General features: G+C 42.6%; 1 protein-coding gene across 1 annotated transcript in view; it reads left to right on the top strand.

Annotated features, from left to right (window-relative positions):
• The window catches only part of LOC120466809 (inactive rhomboid protein 2), a 311,775-nt gene that overhangs the window by 277,043 nt on the left and 7,266 nt on the right, over window positions 1-27,466 (top strand). Inside the window, exons 13-19 of the mRNA XM_089133992.1 lie at window positions 9,562-9,723; window positions 9,996-10,072; window positions 10,162-10,225; window positions 23,147-23,241; window positions 23,715-23,790; window positions 24,014-24,114; window positions 24,278-24,431. Coding sequence (XP_088990118.1) covers window positions 9,562-9,723; window positions 9,996-10,072; window positions 10,162-10,225; window positions 23,147-23,241; window positions 23,715-23,790; window positions 24,014-24,114; window positions 24,278-24,431 — 729 coding nt within the window. The remainder of the gene's footprint in view (window positions 1-9,561; window positions 9,724-9,995; window positions 10,073-10,161; window positions 10,226-23,146; window positions 23,242-23,714; window positions 23,791-24,013; window positions 24,115-24,277; window positions 24,432-27,466) is intronic.

The following is a 27,466-nucleotide window of genomic DNA, read 5'->3' as shown; positions in this document are numbered from 1 at the left end:
GCCTTCACTTGCTTCCCTCTGAGACATCCACCGAGCTGAGATGTAAAGTATACTTACCTGTAAAGACTAACCGCTCTGTCCTTGTTCTGATGTTCCCAGGATCTGCTCCATGATTCTCGTTCCCTGTGTCCTGGATTCTGCCATGAGTCTCATCCCTCTAATGGATGATCTATAAGGATGAAAAGCAAGTATCACTGAACTGTGTTAGTTCCCGACCTACTATTGAAAAAGGATCTACTCACCTGGAATCCTGTCTGTACTCCGTCTACTCCACGACGATCTGAAAGTGAGAAAAGGAAAGTCATTGCCTTGTGTCACCGTTCATGTAATTCCTAAGAGGAGGATTCACTCACCTGGATGTATTCCTGTCACGTATCCTCCTTCAAGAGCACTTCTGAGCACCTGAAACCCTGAATACTTACCTTGTTTATTAATAAAGAAAGTTTAAGTTCATCACTTACCTCTGTCTCCGAGCCTGAATCCTGACAGAAGGCTTGACCTAACAACAGAACGAGGTACGATCAAGATGAATTCCAAACAACCTGCTGTACCTCTAATTCCCATACCAGTCGCCACTCCACCCGTGAGACCTGTGTTTTCCCCAAGCGGCAACCTCCCCGTCTCTCTCTTGAAGCCAACACGGAAGTGAATTAAACTGCAATTTATCGAGTGGCCGCTTGAGGCAGGCTGCAGAAGCGAGTCAAATCTGTATCTCCCCCATGTTAAAATGCCCAACTTTACAGCAGAAAAAAACATGTTTACAGCCTGGAGCAAAAAGTGGCTTTGGTCTATAGACCTCATTTTTCCCTTCATGACAACTGTGAGGGGGGTGAATTTTTTTACAACTCATCTGTTTAAATTATATTTAAGCCTTAAAGTTCTGCATAATTAAGGGCGTGGCCACTTGAGTGACAGGTGGATTCTTGCTGCCGCGTTCACTCACTGTCGTTTGTCTGCTGTCTGTTAGCGTCACCCTCAGCTGTGTTTGTGCTTTACCGGGATTATTTCATACAGTTTAATACATGTATTATACCTTCGCCCGTGCACGCCGTTGGATTCCGTCATGTTGAGTATGGAGAGAACAACCAGCGCCGTGTTTCCAGCTGTTTCCCTCGCATGCACTAATGGATGTCTGATGATTTCAGCGCGTTCTCTCCGTCCATGCAATAGATGCACACCCTTGAATGAGCGCGGATTTCTAGTTCATTTACTTGAAGTTCTGAGGTAATATTTGGTTTGACCCATCTGAGAAACTGAGAGGCGGCCAAAATCAGATTGTAAAATGGACTGAATTAAAGCTCTTTACGAACTTGACGTGAGATGCCGACTGACATGTGCTTGCCTTGAATCACTGTCGCATGCACAAGCTTATACATTTTAACTAGCAGAATAATAATGCATCACAATGCACATAGTTGACTGCTTGTATGTTGTGAGAAATGTGTGTGATCTGTGTTAATGTACTTGTATATATGCTCTTAACTAATTGCCCCTTGTGAGATTAATAAAGTTGATAAAAAAGTTAAGTAGTCTCACTTTTAGTTACGTCTTAACTATTATAATATTTCGAAGGGCAAAACATGAACTTTAACCATTGGCTTTACTTTTTCAATCAGCTGTCAATTCAGCGACAGTAGCATAGCATTAGCACCTCAGCTCCACCCGCGTCCCGCCTCTTTGCCCATTTTAATTTATCCGGTAGTGACGAGAGGTGACGCACTGCCAAGATGGCGACGGTCGGCCCCGCCCACTTTAGGCCTCAAAATCGCTCTTCAGAAACCTATGGGTGACGTCACGGACACTACGTCCATATTTTTTTACAGTCTATGGTTTTCCCCCATGAGCGCCGCTTCTTCGATCACCTGCTTTGCAAGGCCCCCGTCGCGTCCTGCGCCATTCTCTGGTCGGGCGGAGGATTGCAACGGATTCCTATTGCAGTGTTCGCTTGCTCTGGAACAGCAAGCTCAGCTATATCCTACTGAGTGATCGAAAGTAGCGTTTATCATCCAGCAACTATCAGGAGCGACGTTACGGTGGGCAGAGTCATTGTGGATGAAGGAATCAACTGTGGTTGCGTCTGTTCAAGAATTCGTGAAACATTTCAAGGAAGTTTCCGGACGACCAGCGGATGATTCCTCCTTCGGAGATCAACTCTTACAGTTACGTCAAGGTGAAAAAGTTACTATCTGAGTATTCTGTGGAATTCCGCACGTTAGCATCTAACAGTGGGTGGAATGAAAAAGCTCTAATTTCTGTGTTTCGCCGTGGATTAAACCCAGCCTTGCGCCTCCAACTGGCCATCTATGATGACACCATTGGGGTAGAAAAGTTAATTCAGCAAGCCATGAAAGTCCATCAAAGATCCCAGAGTTGTTACCCTGATCAGTCCTCTTATCCTCCTGTTTCTCAAACGAATGTCAAGATTTCCAACGTCAAAGATCAAGTCGAAGAAATGCAAGTTGACACTTTCAAGATTTCCCAGGCTGAACGTTTGAGGCGGAAAGAGTTAAAGTTGTGTATGTACTGCGGTACCAAGGGCCACTTCAGACTCAACTGCCCATTTCGACCTGGAGGAATGATGGTAAGCTCAGTTCTGGACCATGCTCATGTTTCAGCACCTCTCACCATTTCCGTGACCTTACAAGTTCAAGAACTCTGCATCCCTGTGACAGCTATTGTCGACTCGGGGTCAGCGGGAAACTTTATTTCCGGAGAGCTTTGCAAGAGACTTAAGCTGCGAGAGGTCAACACACCCAAAACCTACTCCATCAATGCCATAACTGGTGAGTTGATTAACAAGAAAAACGTTACTACCAAAATTGCTCCCATTCAACTATGTGTAGAGAAGACACATAAAGAATGGTTCGAACCATTTGTGCTCCTGAATAGTCAAGCAGATCTCATTCTTGGTCGACCATGGTTAATTTGTCATCAACCAACAATCAATTGGGAATCTGGAGAAATTCTACAATGGGGATGCCATTGCATTAGCCGCAAGGATCCATCATCTTGTCTGGTCAACGAATCAAAAGTCCAGTCGATCCCAGTGAATTCCACGTCCATTGAGAGTCCCACAGAAAACCTGTCAACAAATATTCCTACATGTTATTCCATGTTCTCTGATGTTTTCAATCCTGTTACTGCTTCCAAGTTGCCCCCGCACCGACCATGGGATTGTGCTATTGATCTGGTTCCTGATGCACAACTGTCCAAGTGTCGAATCTACTCCCTGTCTCTGCCTGAACAGGAATCTATGAGGAAATATATCAAGGAGGCTCTTGATCAAGGGTATATCCGACCATCTACCTCTCCCGCAGCAGCCAATTTCTTCTTCGTGTCCAAGAAAGATGGCGGGCTGAGACCTTGTATCGATTACAGAGCCTTAAATCAAGTCACCGTGAAGTTCAGCTATCCGTTACCTCTCATTCCCGCCGCACTAGAACAACTCAGAGAGGCAAAGATGTTTTCCAAGCTTGATTTGAGAAGTGCCTATAATCTCATCCGAATTCGTGAAGGAGATGAATGGAAAACCGCTTTCATCACCCCTGCAGGCCACTATGAATACCTCGTCATGCCTTATGGTTTGGTCAACGCCCCTTCAGTATTCCAAAGTTTTATGGATGAGGTTCTCCGCGACTTCCTAGGAAAGTTTGTCCTGGTATACATCGATGATATCCTGATCTATTCCAAGAACCCAGCTGAGCATCAAAGACACGTGTCCTTAGTCCTCCAAAGACTCAGAGAATTCACCTTGTTTCTGAAAGCTGAAAAGTGCACTTTCCATCAAACCACTGTCGATTTCCTGGGATACGTTCTGAGTGATCGAGGAGTGGAGATGGATAGAAGCAAGACAGAGACCATAATGTCCTGGCCAACCCCCAAGTCAGTGAAAGAACTCCAAAGGTTTCTTGGCTTTGCCAATTTCTATCGACGGTTTATCAACCAGTACAGTTTGCTCACAGCTCCTCTTACCACGTTGCTAAAAGGAAAGCCCAAGACCTTGAAATGGACCCCAGAAGCCGAGGAGGCGTTTACATTTCTGAAGTCTGCCTTCACCACTGCACCCTTGCTTCATCATCCTGATCCTGAGAGACCGTTTGTGGTAGAGGTAGATGCATCCACCACCGGGGTTGGAGGAGTTCTCTCCCAGTATTCTGATTGCTCCTCTAAGCCATCACCTTGTGCCTTCTTCTCGAAGAAGTTCTCTCCAGCTGAAGCCAACTACGACATCGGAAACCGGGAACTTCTAGCTGTAAAGCTTGCCTTAGAAGAATGGAGACACTGGTTAGAGGGAGCAAAGCACCCATTCCTAGTACTCACCGATCACAAGAACCTCTAGTATCTAAGAGATACGAAACGTCGGAACCCACGTCAAGCCCGATGGGCGTTGTTCTTTACACAATTCCATTTCAAGATTGCCTATCGCCCAGGCTCAAAGAATACAAGAGCAGATGCTCTATCTCGTTTTCATGCCTCTGAAATCCCTGTAGAAGAACCTGAAACTATCCTGCCAGAGAGTCTTTTCGTGAACCCCATCCAGTGGGAGATAAATGATCAACTCCAAGAGCTATCCCAGCAACAACCCAGAGTCCCCGGATGTCCTCCTGAGAAGATCTATGTGCCTGAGGAATTCCGAACTTCTTTGATCTCATCAGCTCCCTCATCAGTAGCCACTGGAGACCCAGGGGTAAACAAGACTCTAGCCACTCTACAAGTCAAATATTGGTGGTCCACCATGCGATCAGATATCACCAACTTCATTCAAGGATGTATCCCGTGTGCCATCTCCAAAGTACCACGAAATCTGCCTGTGGGTAAATTAGTACCCCTTCCTGTCCCGAATAGACCTTGGTCCCACATCGGTGTAGACTTTGTCACCGATCTTCCCGTCTCCGAGGGGAATACTTTTATCTTCGTGGCCATCGATCGCTTCTCAAAGGCGTGCAAGTTAATCCCATTGAAAGGACTGCCAACAGCCTTTAACACCGCTGAATTGTTGGTGGAACATGTCTTTCGAAATTTCGGTATCCCTGAGGACATTGTCTCCGATCGAGGACCCCAGTTCATTTCTCGAGTCTGGCGAGCATTCTTCACATTAATGAATGTGACAGTGAGTCTGTCTTCAGGGTATTATCCGCAAACCAATGGACAGACAGAGCGTAAAATTCAAGACATCGGTCGGTTCCTGCGAACATTCTGCCACTCCAATCAGAACATCTGGAGCAAGTACCTCATCTGGGCAGAATACGCACAGAATTCTCTTCGACAGGCATCCACTCAGTTAACTCCATTCCAGTGCGTCCTTGGCTACCAACCTCCGTTATTCCCGTGGTCCGGTGAACCCTCAGAACTACCAGCAGTTAACAAGTGGTTTGAAGAGAGTGAACAGGTCTGGGATCAGACAGATCACCATATCCGGCAAGCTGTCAACCGGCAGCAACAGTTTGCGGATAAACACCGCCGACCCAATCCAGAGTATCAGCCTGAACAGCTCGTCTGGCTTTCCACTCGAGATATCAGACTTCGCCAATCATGTCGAAAGTTGAACCCCAAGTACATCGGACCATTTCCGGTCGTAAAGCGAATTAATCCAGTGACGTATCAGCTCCAGTTACCCCCAGAATATCGCATTCACCCCACGTTTCATGTTTCCCTCCTAAAGCCCTATCATCCACCGGTACCCCAGTCAGTCACAGAGGTAGAACCAGAGGACAACCCCCCTATACCACCCATTGAGCCAGAGTCCATTTATCTGATTAAAGAGATCTTGGACTCTCGACGTCGAGGGGGTAAGCTCGAATATCTCATTGACTGGGAAGGATATGGGCCAGAGGAGAGGAGTTGGGTACCTCGGAATGATGTTCTTGATCCCAGTTTGCTTCTAGAATTCCATACTCAGCATCCCGAGAAACCTGCACCACGACCCAGAGGTAGACCCCCACGACGTCAAGGTCCAAGGTCCGCTGGCGCGGACTCTGGAGGGGGGGGGGTAATGTCAGGAGCCAATCAGAGTCCTCCCAAGTCACCACGCAACGATCACTTTCCCCAGAGTTCTAATCACCTGCACCTGTTTCCAATCAGCACGCCCTTCACAGCCAGCATAAAAGCACCAAGTTCACAGTCACTCATTGTCAAGCCTCCAAAAGGAAAAGACCCTAACCAGCCTTCACTTGCTTCCCTCTGAGACATCCACCGAGCTGAGATGTAAAGTATACTTACCTGTAAAGACGAACCGCTCTGTCCTTGTTCTGATGTTCCCAGGATCTGCTCCATGATTCTCGTTCCCTGTGTCCTGGATTCTGCCATGAGTCTCGTCCCTCTAATGGATGATCTATAAGGATCAAAAGCAAGTATCACTGAACTGTGTTAGTTCCCGACCTGCTATTGAAAAAGGATCTACTCACATGGAATCCTGTCTGTACTCCGTCTACTCCACGACTATCTGAAAGTGAGAAAAGGAAAGTCATTGCCTTGTGTCACCGTTCATGTAATTCCTAAGAGGAGGATTCACTCACCTGGATGTATTCCTGTCACGTATCCTCCTTCAAGAGCACTTCTGAGCACCTGAAACCCTGAATACTTACCTTCATACTTCGTCTCATGTCATCATCCCAAAATGTGATCAATATCGCTCAAAGAAGGTCACTCACCAGCATTTTGTAGAGCTTCAAAGATTTCTCCACATTATCAAGCATAAACACTTGTTCGGACAGCAAGACTGAGAGTCATTCACTCTGCCATATGTGCAAGTCAAAACCTTCCGATGCACAAGAAAACTAAATTCCAAACAATATCCTAGCCCGAGATGGTTCTAAAGGCCAATTTATACTTCTGCGTAGGGTGCGCGCAGTAGGTACGGCGTAGCATACGCACAGACGCGTACCATACCGCGTACCCTTCGCCGTCGCCTGACGCGCACCTCCTCAAAAATGTAACTACACGTCGCGACGACGCGGACCGCAAGATCGGTGATGGTAGCATCGCATTTCCTCCTACGCATTTCCGCACGTACCTTCTCACGCATTTCCACCACTGTCTATGATTTCCACAAGTTTCATCTCCTCCGAAGTCTTCTCTCATTTCTGCCTTTCAGTTTTAGTAATTTCACTAAAGTGAACTGTTTTTCCACCTTAATAAGCTCCAATTCCAACATGATCAGCTCTCTTTCACTCGTAGTAACCTAGCCGCGAGGAATCTAAACACAGTGGAACATTAAAACTCTCCGCCGCCAACTAGCGTTTCGGAGCAGTACTGCAGAGCAACCAAGACCTGAACGCAGAAGTATAAATGCTCACAACGGCGTCGCCTACGTGCGTAGCCAACGCTGTACACTACGGCGTACCCTCGACGCAGAAGTATAAATTGGCCTTTACTTTAGTACTGGCTTTCCTATAAGCTAGGGAAATGTGGTAAGATGTTCTTTGTGCATAGTTTGGAATAAACAATTTCCACACAGCGATATCTGTTTCAAAATGCTTTGTTGTCTATTTAATGAAATGTATAGGGTATCTTACAGAGTTTAAAAGCAGTGGTTCTATGGTAAGAACCATATGTTTCCTCCACCTGTCCCTTCCTGATACAACCCATGGGAGGTTTAAATATCATGAGATATTAACAGGTGACCACACCTACACTACTGGTGTACAGACTAGTGGTTGAAGAATCAATACATTTGGCTCCTACAAATGCTTTTCCATTTTTTACCAAAGCTTGGAGATTTTTCTTGTGTTTGTAGGTAAGTTACAGATTATAAAATATTTATTTGAGGGGTAGTTAAATGAAATTCTGCAGTGAAATGTAGATCATTCAAATGCAACACGCTAACCCTCACCTGACTGACAATACTGTTCTCTCTCTTTGTCACCCCTTGGAATGAAGGTTTGTATATCCGTATGGATAAATAAAATAAATACATAGATAAGTAGATCACTTCTAGCTAACAGAACATATTTTAAAAATACATATATTATAAAAGCATTATAGCAAGTATTTTTGTGAGCTAAATAAATGAACCAATCACTTCAAAAAGCTTTAATTGATGATGACCAAATAAAGCCACAAATGATGCCAAATTAGAAGAGATAAGCAAGCATACTTTTAGCAGTTAATGTTGTGGTTCCTTCTCTTTTTTGGGAAATCACTTCAGAAAGACTTTATTTTGATGCTCCCTTTTGAACATTCTGTTGACTATAAGTAACTTTTCAACTACATGTTAACTAACTCTCATTAGAGTATTAGTAGACTGTCTGCTTAATATCTGCTAACTCTTTATTGTGATGCTCCTCCAACAGACATTCTACTGACTATAAATAACTTTGAAACTACATTCAACTTATTCTTAGTATTCTTTGTCAACTTATTCTATCCCTAACCCTACCAGTCTACTAATACTCTACTAACACTAGTGAGAGTTAGGAGAGATGTTGGTGCAACATCGTTACTTATAGTCAACTGAAAGGGACCATCAAAATAAAGTGAACCCATCACTTCTCAGAGATCTTTGATGCCAGAAATATTAGACTTTATTTACAAACAAAACCGAGCATCTCCTGCAGGGGATCACTCCCGATCATTGTCCAGCTTTTACATAAATACCATAGATCCTTGTCCAAAGATGGTAATGCATCCTATAGATTATTTTTGGGGTCTTGTACCATGTGACTTTCTCAGAATACAATGGCAACATTCCATGCTTTTTTTTCAGGCTTCCAATAGTCAACTCAAAGGCACACACAGAGGAAATAATAGTGTACAAATTTAGCTTAATTACTTTTTTACTAAATAATAAAATCTTCTAAGCTAACATTATCAATCAATTCTGTGCTAAGTAAATTAGACTTGGAAAATGAAATGTTCTCATTCAGCTAATTAATACAAATTCATATACTACTCCATATCACAGCGATAAGCATTAGCCTGGTAGTTACCTCTCCTCAGCTACAACGTCATATTATGAATTATCGTCTGCAAGTCGAAAAGATTCCACAGGGAAAAATTAAGGAGGAGGAGCACAGCGAAGGGGTTAGGCTGAGGCGTATGATGAGGATGTGCATTATATTTTTGCTTCAGCTGGCATTACAGTCAGCCTTCTAGTTTTGAATAATTCTTGCTTAAATAAGTAATTGTGTAACTAATAACATTCAATGAATAGAAAAGCCTATTTCAGACGTATCTACTGTAAACTACCTCATTTGACAAAGATTTATCAAGATGCTTGAAATGGCTCTGATGCTTTCATAAAGCCATTATGCTTATATAATTGAAACCCGACTAGGTCACTTTGGATAAAAACGTCTGCTAAATGACTAAATGTAAATGTAAGTAGTTTTACAATATGGATGGATCACCTTTGTGTTGGCTACTTAGTCATTGAAAGAGAATTTATGCCTCTCTTTTAATAGAAAGCTTAAATTTCTTTAATGTTGGAACAATGACAGTGATTGTTAGACTGACATATTCAGCTCTTCTACTGCTGTGCAATGTTAGTCATTAAAGAAATGTTACTCATTATGGGTCATCTTTGTGGGTCTCTTCACTGTTGCTGTATTCTTTATTCCATAGGAGGATCTAATCCACTTGGGAGCTAAGTTCTCCCCATGCATCAGACGAGACAGTCAAATAGTGAAGCTAGCAGAGCAGACCAAAGATCTAGAGAGAGAGTCCGGCTGCTGTGTACAGAACGATGGATCTGGATGTGTGCAGACCCAGAATGACGACTGCTCGGTACAACTGTACACACACACACAAACATACATTCACAAACAATAATAAACAATACACAAACAGCAAAGCAGTTATGTGTCCAATGAAGATTAATCGCAGTCAAAATTTCAAACAAAGCACTTGTCTACCACCCAGAGGAAGCAAGCTAAACATAAATTTTAATTACTTTTCATTCAGTGTGATTTGTAAGTAAAAATATGTCTTCATTTTGATGCTTTCTCTTTAATAGGATTATGACTACTAAATACATTTTTCTTTTTTTCTTTGTCCAGGAGACTTTAGCAACATTTATAAAATGGAATGTAGACATGCCAAGATCTTCAGGTGCAGTCTGTCATCAGGACCCAAGGTAAATTTAAATGAAAGATCTCTCATTCTGTATGAACATTTTTTGCTTTTATTTTATTGTTTTTTCTTTGCAATCCATGCTGGGAGCAGAACGTGTGAGGAACCAGCCTCATCAGGACCCCATGTTTGGCCTGATGACATTGCAGAGTGGCCGGTGAGAAATGTTCACCAATGTTTTCACCGTCATAGAAGATTTTTCTTAAGATTTTTTTGTCAAACCATTCAGTTTTCACATTGTGTGTATATGTTGGAGGAAGGGTTTAGGAATACAGCTCTTGAGTACCCCCACCAAAAGTATTTTATCAATACTACAATACTTTTATCAATACCTTAATTAATTCATCAATAAAGCAGGTAAAGGGTCTGGAGTTGATTCTAAGTGCAGTATTTGCATTTGGAGGCTATTGCTGTGAACCCATATCATGCAGTCAACGGAGCTCCTCATGCAAGTGAAACAGGCCATTGTTAGACCTCAAAAATAAAATAAATCAGGAGAGATAAATCAGAAAATAACATTTATCAGAGAGATAGCAGGAACATAAGAAGTGGCCAAATCAACAGTTTGGTACATTCTGAGAGATAAAAATCACTGGTGATTCACTCAAAATGAAAAGACAACATAAAAAGTGGTTAATGATTAACCACAAAAGCGACAGTTGTATGACGTCGTGGGATGAGACTGTATTAGCATATCCTGCCTGAAGACGAAGACAGAGGCGCAGCCCACCCCCTGCGAAGTAAGGAAGGGTGCCATCTGGTGGTGGTGGGGTGGAAGTAGGAGAGAACGTCCTGGCATCTTCATGGTAGAGAGGAGAGCCCATCTGGAGGTGGTGGGAAGGATGGAGGGGAGGACCCGGCATGTGAATGTTAGGGAGATAAAGGAAAGGTCCCGTCTGGTGGTGGATGGGGAGGATGGAGGTGGTTGAAGCGACATGTGTAAGTACCACCTTTTTATACTGGCTATTAGGATATGATTGGATAATTGAGAAGGTAATACATGACATGAACGATTGAGTCTTCCTGGTAGAACTTGCGCTGACTTCATTTCTTTACTGTGCGATGCAACTCTTGGCCACTGAATCCAACGTCTCTGAGGAACCGGGTTGTAGAGTGTGCCACAAATCCTCGACAACCCACTTCCACTGGATAAACCTGGACTCGCCATCCTCACTGTTCTGCTTCAGTGGACAGATGAGCATAACACAGTTTCTTCCTCTGATATGCCTCATCTACAGCATCCTCCCATGGCACTAGGGTTGGGTATCATTTGGGTTTTATCCGATACCAGTACCTTCTCGGTATTTTTTAAACGGTTCCGGTGCCTAAACGGTTCTTGAAACGGTACTTAAGAAAACGAACACGCACACACTTTGTCAAATAATAATACCCCTTTATTTACAGGGCCAAACTGGACACAATATTAACTTACAATATAATTACAAGTAACATATGGTAATAATAAATAAACCAATATAAAATAAAAGTTCACATTTACAATATCAAATAAAACAATATTGTATCAAACAATGTAATTATACTGGAGATTAATAGAGATTACTACCAGGGTAATCTAATATCGACATGGCTACAGGTTCCCATGTTTTGTCTGCTTGAACTAGTCATGTAAGTTATCTGGTCATTTACTAGTTAAGCTCTTAGCCAGTTTGATATTTCGTTCCCACTGCGTCTTAGCTATGCAGCTTTGAGTAAACATATGAAAGAGAACGTCTCTGTGTAACCCATGTTCTCTGAATAGGGAACGAGACGCTGCATTCACTGCCAAACTCCTCACGCTGCCGAAAAGCTTCCTGTTTCGCCAGAGAAATCTGAGGAGCAGATGATGGATGCCCTATTACATTAAGATGACGTGAGCGTCAAGGCGGCGAGAATCGTGATTCTATATGGGCTTCAAACAGTCGTTCTGACGCGTAATTTTACACATGAAATGCTGCCAAACCTTGCAGCGTTTTGTCTTCGGCATCTTCATTAATCCCCTTGTTATCAGCAGACATTCCGGGAGTCTCCCGCATATTGATAACGGCTCGCGGGTGACCGCAAATTAGTTCAAATCTCCCGGTATCTAGAGCGAGCGAGCAAGAGCGCGCATGCAAGACAGATCAAACAAGTGCTTCAATAAACCGTATAGTGCGCGCACATCGGAGAGGGAGAGGGAGAGGGAGAGAGTGAGAGACTGCATGTGTGCGCCTCATGCCACAGACTCAGGCACCGAAATCAGGCATTGAAATTTTCATTCTTATTCGGTCTGGTTACTACCGTTTACGTCAGAACCGGTTCCCTATTGGCACCAAGTTTCAGTACCCAACCCTACATGGCACTGTAAACTCTATCAGTTGAACAATGCGTGCTGATCCAGACCACAAAACAATATCTATTCGGAGGTTAGTGGTGGCAATCTCAGGTGGAAAAATAAGCCGCTGAGATCAAGATCAGCCAGCATTTTCCAGTCCCTAGCAGCTTCCAATTGTCCTGGGCGAGAATTGTTTTTAACACCTTTTCTTGGTGGTTGGGCGGAGGAATTTTGTCTTCTGTGTGTAATGTTTTACTAGAACAGGTGGCAACTTAGTGGTCATGTTATGCTTGCCTTCCAATGCTAAAGCCAAACATTGCAGTACTTGGTCATGGCGCCAAGTAAACTGACCCTGGCAAAGAGCCACCTTACATCCTGTCAAAATGTGCCTTAATGTGGCAGGTGATGAACACAAAGGACAAGAGGGATCCTCTCCTACCCAGAGGTTTAGGTTCTGTGGTGATGGGAGGACATCATATGTTGACCTGATAAGGTAATAATAAGTGATAAGTGATCCTACTCTCTTCCATTGACCAAAGGTCTTGACAGCCCATCTTGCGTTGTTCCACACTCTCCCATCTCATCCACTTTCCCTGCTTGGCCTGGTAAATGGCCTTTATACACCTCATCCTCTCCTCCTGCTTTTGCACCTCGTTGACTACCAGCTTCCTCCTTTGAGCTGGGCCTGCCTTGTGCCATTTAGGAGGAGCTATACTAATCCATGCTGTACCTGTCCCACAATATCCCCAATTTGAAGAGCAGCCTTTGCCTCTACTACAGATTTCTTTGCTGACCACTTTCTACCAGTTTTTAACACAGGTGCTGCCTCCCTTACACATTTGTTGCATGACTCTACTAAGGTAATTTCCAGTCTGACCTTGACGCCCTTAAAATCCTCAGTTAAAGCAGAGACTGGCAGCTACAATAATCGTTTACTATAAAGTCCCACTCTACTGAGGCAGCATGGAACTCCCAACCATTTTCTAATGTATGAACTTATTAACGCTTCCATCTTATCTACTGTTGTAAAAAAAACTCGTTCACAGTCAGTGGCCACAGCAACCTCAGCTATAGAGCTCCAGATTTTTAGTTTGCCTGGTAGAGCACAGCTGTTTATGCTCTTCAACCCTTCCACTGCTTGTCATCTAACTTCTCCCACTAGAACTGTGTCCTTTAGATCCCCATCTTACCATCTCCAAAGACTCTTCACTGGATTCTCAGAAACTGTTGGTATTGTCTCACCATTAATGAAGAATGTTTTGTCTTCTACCTTTCCTTTAACTATCAAGATGCTCCATGATTTAGAGTGCTTAAATTGCATTTGTGCCCATTCAATATTAACGGTTAACTTACACAATAACGGACTACTGCAGGCTACTGTTGTAGTTATGGTTGTCATGTCATCCACGTATGCTCTGATTGGTGGTAGCCGCATCCCAGTAGCCAAGCGCTTTCCTCCTACCACCCATCTTGATGCCCTAATGATTACTTCCATTGCCATGGTAAAAGCCAGTGGAGAAATGGTGCATCCTGCCAGCATTTCCATGTAGTGCTGAATTCTGGAGTTGAGAAACTAAATTGCAAATCTCCAAAGTAGGCTTTCCCTAAATTTGTTATAGACATTGGTACTGAACCATATGCATTTGCCAAATCCAGGAATGTCACATGGAGCTCCTTCCTTTTTAGCTGATTGATTTCGTTGCCAGATAACATTAATGTGTTCTAAGCATCCTGAGAACCCTGGAGTGCCCACTTTTTGTGTCAATGAAGCCATTCTTTAATAGGTAGGTGGACAATTTCTGAGCAATAATCTGCAGAAAATCTTACCTTCAATATTTAATAGTGAAATAGGACGAAACTGACTGATGCTTATAGCATCTTTTTCTTTAGGTATAAAGACTCCACCTGTTCTGCGCCTGCTCTTGGTACAACCTGTTTTTTCCCTTGCTACTTTTATCAATTTCCACAGAATTCATAGAATTCCTGAAGCACTCTTGTACACTCTGTACGGACCTCCATTTGGCCATGGAGATGATGAAGCCCTTGCCTTTCTCACAGCCTGCTATAACTTTACAATTACGTGCACAGACCTCCATTTGGTATTCTAGTGAATTGATAGTTTGGATGTCTGATGGAATTGACATAGGCTCATGCCTTTTTGCATCTGTATGTGTTTCCTCCAAATATCTCTCTAGCTCAACACTAGATGCTTTTAAAATGCCATTGCTTCCTCAGCTCTCTCCTTTTTCTAACTAACCCTTGAATTTTGCTGCCGTATAGACATTCCCAGGAGTAGTTAATTTTCCTTCCTTTCTTCCACACCAAACCTCTCACTTCCATATGCGTAAATGATGTCTCCAAATTTATCCAGCTTCTGTTCAACTGTACCAGTTAATCTTTCCAATGAAAAGCATAGATCTGTGTTTACCCATGCAGTTTTCTCACAAACTCTAGGACAGTAATTCTCAAAGTGTGGTCGAAAAGATGACCTAAACTAGGCTAGTGTTTACAAAATTGTCACTTTTTCGCACGTACCAGTGTGATCAGTCTTCGAGCATATGATCACACCGGTGTGATTAGAACGGTCAGTGCTTCACATGATGAACTGCTAAATTCAAATGTGCTTCCCCGCGTTGGCTGGCGCTGAGCCAGAGACAGGCGCACTCAGTGCTGCTGTCATACGCAATTTCCTATGGCAGGGGACGGCCGGCCCCCTAAACTTCTGCCTAGCCCCCCTAAAAATCTGTGATTAATGTATACATATTGAGAATATAATACAAATTGTAGCCTTTAGTACAAAGCTAAGCCTTTGGAGGGGAAGAGAAAGTGATGAAGAGACTGAGGAAAAAAGAAAGAGTGATGGAGATGAGGAGAGATTTTGACAAATAATCTACTGCCCACTGACATGGTTTTAAACCAATTTCCTATCCTTTTATTTGGTCTTCAAACGTCTTGGAAATGCAAATATCAGATAACTAAAAAATGTGAAGCCCCTACCAAACTCAAATTTAGGACCTCTTTGATTATAAAGCCCTGTCTACGGCCCTGTATTAGGCATACAAACAATAATAAATGTGTAGCCTAGACATATTGAGAATGCATTTAATAAACTTAATTACCAAGCTTTAGCTAAAGCTCAAGCTTTAGCAATAAACTCGTCTGAGAAAAAATTATTCATAGGCAAAATCAACCTATATCAGTTGACCCTATGTTTACTTTGTTCACTGACAGAAAAATGAAAAGCCTATATCAGTCAAAGCTCAGTTTGTAACGTCAAAAAACCACAGAAGCAATAATGCAAGTAAGGAGGTCTTTAATACTCAGTTCACGGTCAGATGACACAAAACACAAGACTGGTAGCGCAGGGACAAGATGGTCAGGGTTCCAGTGATGAGTCTTGAAGTGAAGTGAAGATCCAGGTGAGGTGATGTAATCCACGGCAGTGATAATCCCAGGGAAACACGAACAAGACACGAGCTGACACGCCGATAGGAAAGGACCAAACACACACACGAAGGACTTCATACAACGATCTGACAATGAGAGGAGAAAACTGTGAGTATATATAGGGGATTGAATGAGCTGCAGCTGGTAAGTGGATGATTGTCAGCTGGCGCGCTGATCAGTAGATGCTGATCAGCAGAACGGAGTGGTAACGCCCACTCACACACACCCACACAGATAACAACAGAAACACGAGACAAGAAGGAATCAATGAATTTATAAACCGTGACAGTACCCCTTCTCCTAAGAACGCCTCCTGGCGTTCTCAGTCTCCCTTACCTGTCGATTGTAATCATCAATAAGGGAATGATCCAGGATGTCTCTAGCCGGTACCCAACTTCTCTCCTCCGGACCGTAACCTTCCCAGTCCACCAAGTACTGGAATCCGCGTCCCCTCCGCCTCGAGTCCAGAATACGATTTACCGAATAAGATGGTTCCCCTTCTACGAGTCGCGGCGGGGGAGGAACCGGGACTGGCGGATTAATACGAGAATAAAACACGGGCTTGATTTTGGATACATGGAAGGCGGGATGAATCCTCCTGTACACTAGAGGCAATTTGAGGCGGACTGTCACCGGACTAATGATCTTGGTGACAGCAAACGGGCCAATAAATTTGGGAGCAAGTTTATTAGAAACGGAGCGGAGAGGAATGTTCTTGGTAGAAAGCCACACTTTTTGACCCACGACGTATACGGGAGGCTTTGACCGGTGGCGATCGGCCTTGGCCTTGGTGCGTTCCCCCACCCGGAGTAGAGTCTCACGGGCTCTAGTCCAGGTGCGGTGACACCTCTGGACAAAGGCGTGGGCGGAAGGGACCGTGACTTCGGATTCCAGACTGGGAAAAATAGGTGGCTGGTATCCTAAGCTACACTCAAACGGAGACAGGCCCGTAGCTGATACTGGTAACGTATTGTTGGCGTACTCCACCATGGACAGTTGCTGGCTCCAAGAGGAAGGATTCTTGGAGACCAAACATCGTAACACCCTTTCCAGATCTTGGTTGGCTCTCTCGGTTTGACCATTGCTCTGGGGATGAAACCCTGAGGACAGACTAACAGTCGCTCCCAGTAATCTACAAAACTCTTGCCAAAATTTGGACACAAACTGGGGTCCTCTGTCGGAGACCACGTCTGTCGGGAGGCCATGAATACGAAAGACGTGATCTACGACTATCAACGCTGTCTCCTTAGCTGAGGGTAATTTGGGTAAGGGAATAAAGTGAGTTGCCTTCGAGAATCGGTCCACCACGGTTAAAACCACCGTGTTACCCTGAGAGGATGGGAGCGCGGTGATAAAATCTAGAGCGATATGGGACCAGGGTCTCGAAGGAACCGGCAGCGGTTGAAGTAACCCATCTGGGGGTCGATTAGAAGTCTTACCAGTGGCACAAACCGAGCAAGCCAAAACAAAACTGTGGATGTCACGAGCCATACGTGGCCACCAGAATCGTTGCTTGACTAAAAAACTAGTACGATTAACTCCTGGATGGCAAGCCACATTGGAACAATGACCCCACTGGATAACGTCAGACCTTAATTGCTCTGGCACAAATAAACGGTTCGGTGGGCAGGCGGGCGGAGGCATTACCCCTTCTAAGGCTGTCTTGACCTTCGATTCGACCTCCCATATGAGTGTGGAGATGAATAGATTATCCGGTAAAATGCACTCGGGAGTAGACGGGCGTTCGGATCGATCAAAAATGCGCGATAAAGAATCGTGTTTGATGTTCTTGGAACCCGGGCGGTACGAGAGAGTAAAGTCAAAACGTCAGAAAAAAAGTGCCCACCGAGCCTGCCTAGAGTTTTGGCAGTTCTGATATATTGCAAATTCTTATGGTCAGTCCAGACGATAAAGGGTACCCCTGACCCCTCCAACCAGTGGCGCCATTCCTCCAAGGCTAACTTGACTGCCAGCAACTCCCTGTTACCAATATCATAATTGCGTTTGGCAGGGGATAAACGATGGGATAAAAACGCGCAAGGATGAACTCTGTTGTCTGTGGGAGAATGCTGAGAAATCACCGCTCCTACCCCCACCTCTGATGCGTCGACCTCCACCACGAACTGACGTGATAGATCAGGGGTAATCAGGATGGGGGCCGAAACAAAGCGGTCCTTCAGTTTGGCAAACGCTGCCTCAGCAGCGTCTGACCACCTGACCGCAGTTCTGGGGGAGGTCAAGGCGATCAGAGGCGAGGCCAGTTGGCTGAAATTGCGAATAAAACGCCGGTGAAAATTGGCGAATCCCAGAAACCTCTGTAGAGCCTTACGGGAATCTGGAATTGGCCAATCCACCACAGCCTTAACCTTCTCGGGATCCATGCGAATTCCCTCAGACGACACAATGTATCCTAGAAATGGAACAGACTGCATGAAAAACGCATTTCTCCGCCTTGACAAAAAGCCCATTCTCTAGCAACCTCTGAAGCACTCGTCGGACGTGCTGCACGTGTTCCTGGAGAGAAGATGAAAATATCAATATGTCATCCAGGTAAACATAAATTAACTGATCAACCATATCTCGCAGCACGTCATTGACGAGAGCCTGGAAGACCGCTGGGGAGTTGGACAGACCGAAAGGCATGACCAAGTATTCAAAGTGCCCCCTAGGGGTATTAAAAGCAGTCTTCCATTCATCCCCCTTTCTAATGCGGACCAAATGATAAGCATTACGTAGATCCAATTTCGTGAAGATAGACGCTCCCTGCAACCTCTCGAAAGCTGAAGACATCAACGGTAAAGGATAAGTATTCTTCACCGTGATGTTGTTCAACCCTCGGTAATCAATTCAAGGTCGCAGAGACCCGTCCTTCTTCCCCACGAAAAAGAACCCCGCCCCCGCTGGAGAAGAAGAATGACGGATGAACCCAGATGCTAGAGAATCAGAAATATATTTCTCCATAGCCTCCCTCTCTGGGACAGAAAGTGAATATAACTTGCCTTTAGGCGGAGACTTACCTGACAATAAATCTATAGCACAGTCATAGGGACGATGAGGAGGTAGAGAAGCAGCCCGAGACTTACTGAACACTTCCTTCAGGTCCAAGTACTCCGCGGGCATGTTAGATAAATCCACTGCCTCCTCCTGAAACACAGAGACAGCAACGGACGAACAGGCAGACATAAGACAGGACTCATGACATTTACCACTCCATTCTAACACTGATTTCTTTAGCCAGTCAATCTTGGGGTTATGTTCAGTCAACCAAGGGTGTCCGAGAACAATGGGTGCAAGTGGTGAGTCCATGATGTAAAAGGAACATGTCTCAGTGTGGTTTCCAGATGTGGTAAGAGTGATGGGTTCGGTGATGAGGGAGATGGTAGGAAGATCTTGACCATTGAGTGCCTGAACTGCTATCCTACTGGTGAGTGGTAGAAGGGGAATGTTAAATCTTTGAGCAAAACCATGGTCCATGAAGTTACCTTCTGCTTCAGAATCCACCAGTGCCTGACAGTCGTGATTGTGACCTGACCATCTTAGTCTTACCGGGAGGAGGGCCGATGTAGATGAGGTCTTCGCAGCGGAGATCCCACCCGACAGTAGCCTCAACCTTACTGTCGGGCTTGGCCTTTTACTGGACAGTTAAAGGCGAAGTGACCAGCGGCCCCGCAGTAAAGACATAGTCCTTGGGATCTCCGCCTCTCCTTTTCCTCCCGGGAAAGCCGAACTCGCCCGACCTGCATGGGCTCGTGATCGTAGACGGGACTGACCGCATCCCCGCTGCTGGATCGTGGACTCTCAGCTCCTACCCTGGCCCGATTCGTGGGTGCTCTACGTTCCACTCTTGCTAAACGCGCGTCCACACGAAGAGCCAGATCCACCAGTTCGTTCAGAGTTTTGGGAAGATCCAGAGCGTAGATCTCCTTTTGAACGCCGTCAGCCAGCCCATGCAGGAACATGTCCCACTGCGCCTCCTCGTTCCAGTGACACTCTGCCGCCAGGGTTCGAAATTCGATGGAGTAATCCGATACAGATCTTTCCTCTTGTCGTAACTCAGTAAGCATCCGAGCCGCCTCTCTCCCGGCCACCGCCCTGTCGAACACTCTTTTTATCTCTGCGGAGAGTGTCTGGAATGAGGCGCAGCATGGATCCTGGTTCTCCCACACCGCCGTTCCCCAGAGCGCCGCTTTCCCAGTCAGTAGTGTGAGTACGAATGCTACCTTCGATCCTTCCTGGATGAATGTGCGGGGCTGCAGGGCAAAGTGCATAGAACATCGTGTAAGAAAAGCACGACAGAAACTGGGCTCACCATCATATGTCTGTGGGATGGGTAGGCGGGGTTCTGACTGGGAAGCTCCCTCCGGTGGAATGAGGGGAACGGCTGGTGCAAGGGGCGCAGTGGGAACTCGTAGCTGTTGTATCTGCTGGGTGAGCTCGGACACCTGCGCCACCAGTACTTGAACAGCGTGTCCCGTCTCATTGAGGTTCTTCTCCTGGGTCTCCATACGCCGAATGCTGGAGTTAACGAACTCTTCCAAAGGGTTTACCTCACTCGCTGCTTCCATTATGGGTCAGATCGTTCTGTAACGTCAAAAAACCACAGAAGCAATAATGCAAGTAAGGAGGTCTTTAATACTCAGTTCACGGTCAGATGACACAAAACACAAGACTGGTAGCGCAGGGACAAGATGGTCAGGGTTCCAGTGATGAGTCTTGAAGTGAAGTGAAGTGAAGTGAAGATCCAGGTGAGGTGATGTAATCCACGGCAGTGATAATCCCAGGGAAACACGAACAAGACACGAGCTGACACGCCGACAGGAAAGGACCAAACACACACACAAAGGACTTCATACAACGATCTGACAATGAGAGGAGAAAACTGTGAGTATATATAGGGGATTGAATGAGCTGCAGCTGGTGAGTGGATGATTGTCAGCTGGCGCGCTGATCAGTAGATGCTGATCAGCAGAACAGCAGAAACACGAGACAAGAAGGAATCAATGAATTTATAAACCGTGACACAGTTAGGAGTTAAATTTAAACTTAAATTTAGCTTATCCTTACAATTTTTTTGTTTTTTGGGGGCGTGTTAGAGTGGGATTTTGTTAGGTGGTCCTCAGAAAAAAAAAAGGAAGATAAAGTGGTCCTTGGGCTGAAAAAGTTTGTGAAACACTGCTCTAGGCCATCTAACTCCAGACATATGCCCGTTGAGGTTCTTTTCTCTCTTATGCTGCTTAGTCTGACCGGGTTCATAAGTATCAATATGTTCATCACTAACTGTGCAAAGTAAGCCTCCTCTCCTCTATGACAGGGGTGCTGATATCCTGCAAGCTGTGGTTTGCTTCCTGTCGCTAGATTTCATTCGACTGACTTGACTGACTTTGAAAGAAGTATTGATCAGCCCTCTTCCCTTCTCCCTCAAACATTTAATTTTCCCTTGATGAACCTTCAAAACCCTGACAATTGTCGCCTTGCTCCAGCTACAGACACAAGCTTGGAGTTCAATGACTTTACCAACTGCAGATCTTGAACTAGTCTTACTCTCCATACTCCAACAAAAAAAAGTATTTTAAAAAAGCAAGAAGAACGGTTGCTCTTGGCATTAAATTACTCTTGGCATTGAATTACAGATCAATTAAAATGCTACATAGCCATAAAATAAAACATGTATTTATCTAATCTGCCTCGTATTAACGACTATGACAAATCAGCTGTTCTTTTGTAGGACAATAGAACATAAGTAGCAGTTAAATATACAAGCTTGATAAAAATTATCATTCTAGAAGAAAATTTCAAATGGCACTTAGAGGCTTTTGCATCTGAACTTCATATATATGTATAAAATCCACGTATAAATGAAAGTCAAAACCCATTTTTAGTCATACCTGGAATCAAATCCTGGTCAGATAGGTTATGTGGGCCATTTTGTAGAATTGGTTCAAAGTTAGAGTTGGAAAAATCTTGAAAAGAAAATAATATGAGCAGAAACTGTCTAACTAAAGCTTATATGTCTATTTCATAGTAAAAACTTTATAATCTATTTCGTCTGTAACAGTAGGCATCTGTACGTTCATTCGTTCACACACCCGATTCATATTTAAACAGTCTTTTTGGTTTTACAGATCAGAATAGAATAGTCTATATATAGTCTTACTAATGTACAGTAGGAGCGAAAGTGAATTAACGCACAGCCCGCGCATCTGTGAATTCGTCTATTCCTTCACACACAGACACGTATTTAATATTTAAACAGCCTTTGTGCAGTTTACAGACACTATTTAATGACGCGATTAGAAGAAAGACTTACTGCATCAGCTGAATCTGTGCTCCTCAAAATGAAACTGGTTACTGAGGTGGTGGCGTTTTCTGATGTGGGCGTTTTTATGGCTTGCCTCAACATTAGCGTTTGAATACCGCAGCGCGCTCTCTCTGTGGGCGGGGTCACATTAACACGTCATACGCAATAATTCGGTGAAAGGAAAAAGACTGACATCTCTCTCTTTTCATACAGATCAACTGAGAGTAGTTGCTTTTTATATAAATTACTTCATTTAAAAGAACAGAATTTCAGTTTCATAAAGAGAAATCTTTCATATTTAAGTATCATTAACTCATTAAGTATTTAATGAGTTACAGTTCATTTTTCAGACGTGTTTCAGAAAGATTTTTGCGGAGACAGAGTGAGATGAAAGCGCACCCTGTTTATTTTACAAAAACACAAGACATTAATTGAGATTATTTTCATATTAATAAGAGTGTACACAAAAAAAGAATACCCTCTATAGTTTAAAATCATGTATTGATTTTATTTATATGACCATTAATGACGGAGTATTTTAAGTCTATGTTACAGCTATGTGAAAAAAATGATCAAAACGTGGGGGCGCGATTTTGGTCCTCAGAGGGTTAAAGTCGCACATGCGCCATAGAACGTCAGAACGTTGGTGCCGTTTCATCAGCAGCTGTTGCTTAAAGTCTCTATTGCATGTAAAGGATTCCCGATAAAATATTAAAAATGAACATTTTATTTATGACTATATTCATTAGCCCAATTACATTTGAGCCCCTGAAAATATGGGTGCTGTGTATAAAAATGGTTGCAACTTTTCACATGATATTTTTGTTCAAGCCCTTGAATTGAAGCTGCAAGTCTGGACTTCAATTTCATATTGATTGTTTAATTTCAGTTGTATTCTGGTGGCATACAGAGCCAAAATTATGAAAATTGTGCCCATGTACACACACACACACAGAGAGAGAGAGAAAGAGAGAGAGTTTTATGCCTTGATTGTTTTTCACTCTTCTATTCCTCTACTGCAGATTTGTACATACCCTAAAACTTGGAACCACACAGGATACAAACACATGGACTGCACACTGAAGGGCAGGCCATGCTGTATTGGAACTAAAGGAAGGTAATGAATGAACATTTGAAATAATAAAAATCAAGGTTTAGATGATGACAGTTTGCATTAAACGTGTTGACAATTTTGTCATATGCTTACTAACCAAAAGCCACTAACCGAATCTAGCTTCATACACATAGTAATTACCTTAAATAAATAGTTAAACCAAAAATTATATTCTCATTTGCTAACACTAATATTGTTTTAAAACCATTACTCTTCTTTCTTCCCTGGAACACAAAAATAAATCTTTCCACAATGAAAGTGAATGAGGACCAGTGCTGATGAGCTCCAGACATGACAAAAAGCACCATAGTATTCGTGTCAGAAACAAACAAAAATTTATGTTTACTCTAAATCTTGTTATCCACAACTGTTCTCCAATCATATTATTTCAAATTTGAGAGCTTAGATGAAAAGATTTTCAGTGGTGGGAAAATCATCTTTATTCAAATCTGCTCCATTTTTATCCATTTATAAAGATGTGAAATTACCACTTGGGAGTACTGCCAATTCATGCGTGGATATTTCCATGAGGAGGCCACGCTCTGTTCACAGGTATCCATTTACATTCAAAATCATAGTTTTTAGCCCAGCCATCAAAATTAAGACAGCAAGACAGGTTTTTAAAAGCTTAACTTAAAAATTGCTTTGTGGTTCCCTGTTTTCTGAAAATAGACTTCTCTGGACAGAATTAAATGATAATACTGGAAATTGGAGGCCATTTTTTGTTGTTGTAAATCATATCATCCGGCCCACTATATTTTTCATACATCATCAGGTCCATTGCCTGGATGATGTGTGTGGGTTGCTGCCATTCCTGAACCCCAGTGTCCCAGATCAGTTCTATAGACTGTGGCTCTCCCTTTTTCTTCATGCTGGGTAAGGTCTAGTTATTTATACACATTCTTTCTCTCGCACTCTTTCTCATGTCTATACTGTACATGGAAGGAGAGGCAGACTGAGACTATTACTAGATTTGACACTTAACACAAAAATGCTATTGACAGTTTCTTTGACCCATGCTCATGTGATTGTTCTTTAGTTTACTACATTGCCTGGTGTCTGTGATCTTCCAAATGACTATACTTAGAGACCTGGAGAAGCTAGCAGGCTGGTTACGCATTTCCATCATCTACATTCTCAGTGGTGTTACAGGAAACCTTGCCAGTGCCCTCTTCCTACCGTACAGAGCAGAGGTATGGCACAAGCTCCCAGCACAGCTAAACTTCACCTAATGGATTAAAATGACCTTATGCAAACACATACCACCATTACAGAATGTTCCAGATTTAATACTTATTTAAGCTCTGTCAAAAACATCACTGGCATTCCAATTTGTCCCTTGCTTAGTTAAAACAAACTAAAAATGCATTTAAAGTGACGCACAATAAAATTCTATGAGCCAAAACACATTAAACACATTTTCAAAACCATGCCTATATGACTTAAAAATCCTGATAATATTGCTTGTAATATTTCTGTGCAAAGTTACAACCAGTCTTTCAATTCTTGTCATGACCATGTGCTGATAAATGCGATATATTGCCTGGTGCTGTATATGCAATGACACCCATGAATGTCATATTCATGATATCCTTGTATATACCTGGGAATATGTATCTACGTTATTACAAGTGTTCTAATAAAAATGACCTTCACATTCCCACTTCTATACGTTCTGACAGACATTGCCCCATAGTTGAAATGTACTGCTATGGCAATTGCCAGAACTCTTAACTTGAAATAACCCAGAAAAATAATTTAGTTTTGATAAACTTCTGTTCACTTCCCATTCTTAGTCTTAAATGTACTTATACATTTTTTTAATTGTTGACGTTTCTTAATTTTATGTATTTTTCTTAGCTGAAAATTACTTTAAGCAGAAAAAAAGAAGACTGTTAATTATACCTATATACTGTAAGATGGTCAGTTTTTTTAAATGAATGAATAATTTATTTTATTTATTTATTTATTTATATGATGGAGAGAGAAAGAGAAACAGAAAATCTGGCAAATGAGAAAGTGAGGGAGAGAGAAAGTTAAGAAAGAAAAGAAGAGGGAAGAGGAATGTGCCCCTATTGAAACCTGCTAAATATTGAAGCTTAATTTACTCGAGAAGCTGTTTGGGATTACTGTGTGAAATAAATAATCCTGTCTGGAGGGTAAAAGGTTCCCCCAGTGGCCCATCTCTATTTATGTATCTCTACCTTTCCTCTATTGCTGCATTTTTCTCTGCCTCTAACCCTTCCTTTCTGGCTTTTACTTTAATTGCACAATGGTCTAATCATGTAACCTAAAGCCACTCTAGTTGTCCTTATTGAACCTCATGTAACCTTAGCTTCCCTTCGAAAATCTGATAAAACTGACAAATCTGTTCAATCTAGAGTTTAAAGCAAAAGCATACCGAAACACAGACAATCACACAATATGCATTCCACAATTTTAATTCTAATATTATCATATTTATATGTATGATATTTGTCCTTGTTTGCAATTTTTCAGTTGTCCACATTTTAATTGGAATTCCAACCCGATCTTTTTCCAAGTTATCAGCTGCTATAGATTAAATTTCCAGTGATGGGGGAAAATAAAAATAAGAACAAAGAGAACCCCAAACAAGCAATGTAACAACAAAGTTTGAAATTAGGTATTTGCTAAATAACATGGAGGAGCATTTTATTTTTCTACTTGAAGGTTTTAGATTAAAATGAATGTATAATGGAAAGTGAATATTTTAGTTGCTTTTTTACAATTTGAATGGCAGTTCACCTAAATAGTGCTGCTGTCTCTGCTTGACGTTGTTTCAGGTACACTATATCATATTTCTCAGGATGGAGAATATGAAAGCAAGAGATTTCTTGGAAGTCTGGAAATTCAATCCCATATTCTGTTGCCACCAGTATTGATGATAATGTAGTTTGCAGTATGCAAGAGTATAAGGCTCAGTCACTGCTGATGGATTTGATATAGTAATAAAGAATTATTAAAGAGAGAGTTATAAATTAGGTGTTGAAACTTCTAAAGTGGGGTTGACTCAGAGCTTGGGGATTTACAGTGATCTCAGTCCTGCTCTGGGTTTTTTCTTCTCATTTCCCAAACCTGTTTATACTAGAGAACTGATGGTTGGTTACAGGTCAAATTTCAGCACTGCGTTTGACAGTTATCTGTCTATTTACACCACTCTTACCAAGACATTCTGAAGATGCCCAGTATACGAAGTTGTTCAGCCTCCACTCTGGCACTGCACGTCCTTGTTGTTCTCTTCCTTTCTCAGTGTCAGGTAGATCTCGTGATTGATGTGTGTCATCTTCTAATTAGTCTTCGGCTAATCCAGGCTCTTGTCTCCACTCTCATATGCTAACGGAAAGTTGGAATGCACTCCTCTTGTCAGGAATGGATTAGTGATGTTTATGAGATATTAAAAAGCATTGCTGAGCTTGCAGATCTAAAAAAAGAAGCTTATACAGGAAGTGAGATCACTGCAACAATTAATTCCTGCAGAAGATAATTGGCTGTGTACAGAGCATACTAATCTATCTCTACAGTATTTAATGTATTCTACAGTATACAATGCATAGTAAATTTTGAAAGGTTCTTTATAGGCTATTATTCATTCATATATTACATTATTCTGCAACATTTTGCAGTTGTAATTAAATTATTGTTTATTAAACTTGTAGTAGTAACTTAATATCCCATTTTAATCATACTGATTTTTGGAGGATAAAAACTGAAATTGCATTCTTCGTGTGATCTTGATTAACTACATTTTTTAACCCCCATATCTTGAATTTTGTGATCATTCATGCATTGCATTTTAGGGGTTCCAAATACGTAGCGCTTTAGAACCTTTTAAGGTTCTATATAGAACCTTTTCTTCTAAGAGTGTACAACTACAACACAATGTGTGGAATGTTGTATACCAAAATACAATTATTCATATTTCTTTTCTTGATATAATACATTCTTGATAAAAGAGATTATTGATAACTATTATCTGTCCTCCACCTATAGCTGGTGTGTGATTAGAGCACTGTGTGATGTGAGCCATTGAACTGTGTCTGCTGTCACATCATCCAAGTGGATGCTGCACACTGGTGCTGTGAAGCAGTTTGGGTGTACAGTAGTATATATATATATATATATATAAACTCACTCACTCGTTCGTTCATTCATTCATTCATTCATGAAAAGAAATCTTTACAAAGATTTGTAAATCTCTACAGTACTT

The sequence above is a fragment of the Pimephales promelas genome, chromosome 8, assembly GCF_988280905.1.
Source record: "Pimephales promelas chromosome 8, fPimPro1.hap1.1, whole genome shotgun sequence".
Lineage (NCBI taxonomy): Eukaryota > Metazoa > Chordata > Actinopteri > Cypriniformes > Leuciscidae > Pimephales > Pimephales promelas.
This window is presented reverse-complemented; position numbering and strand designations above follow the sequence as displayed.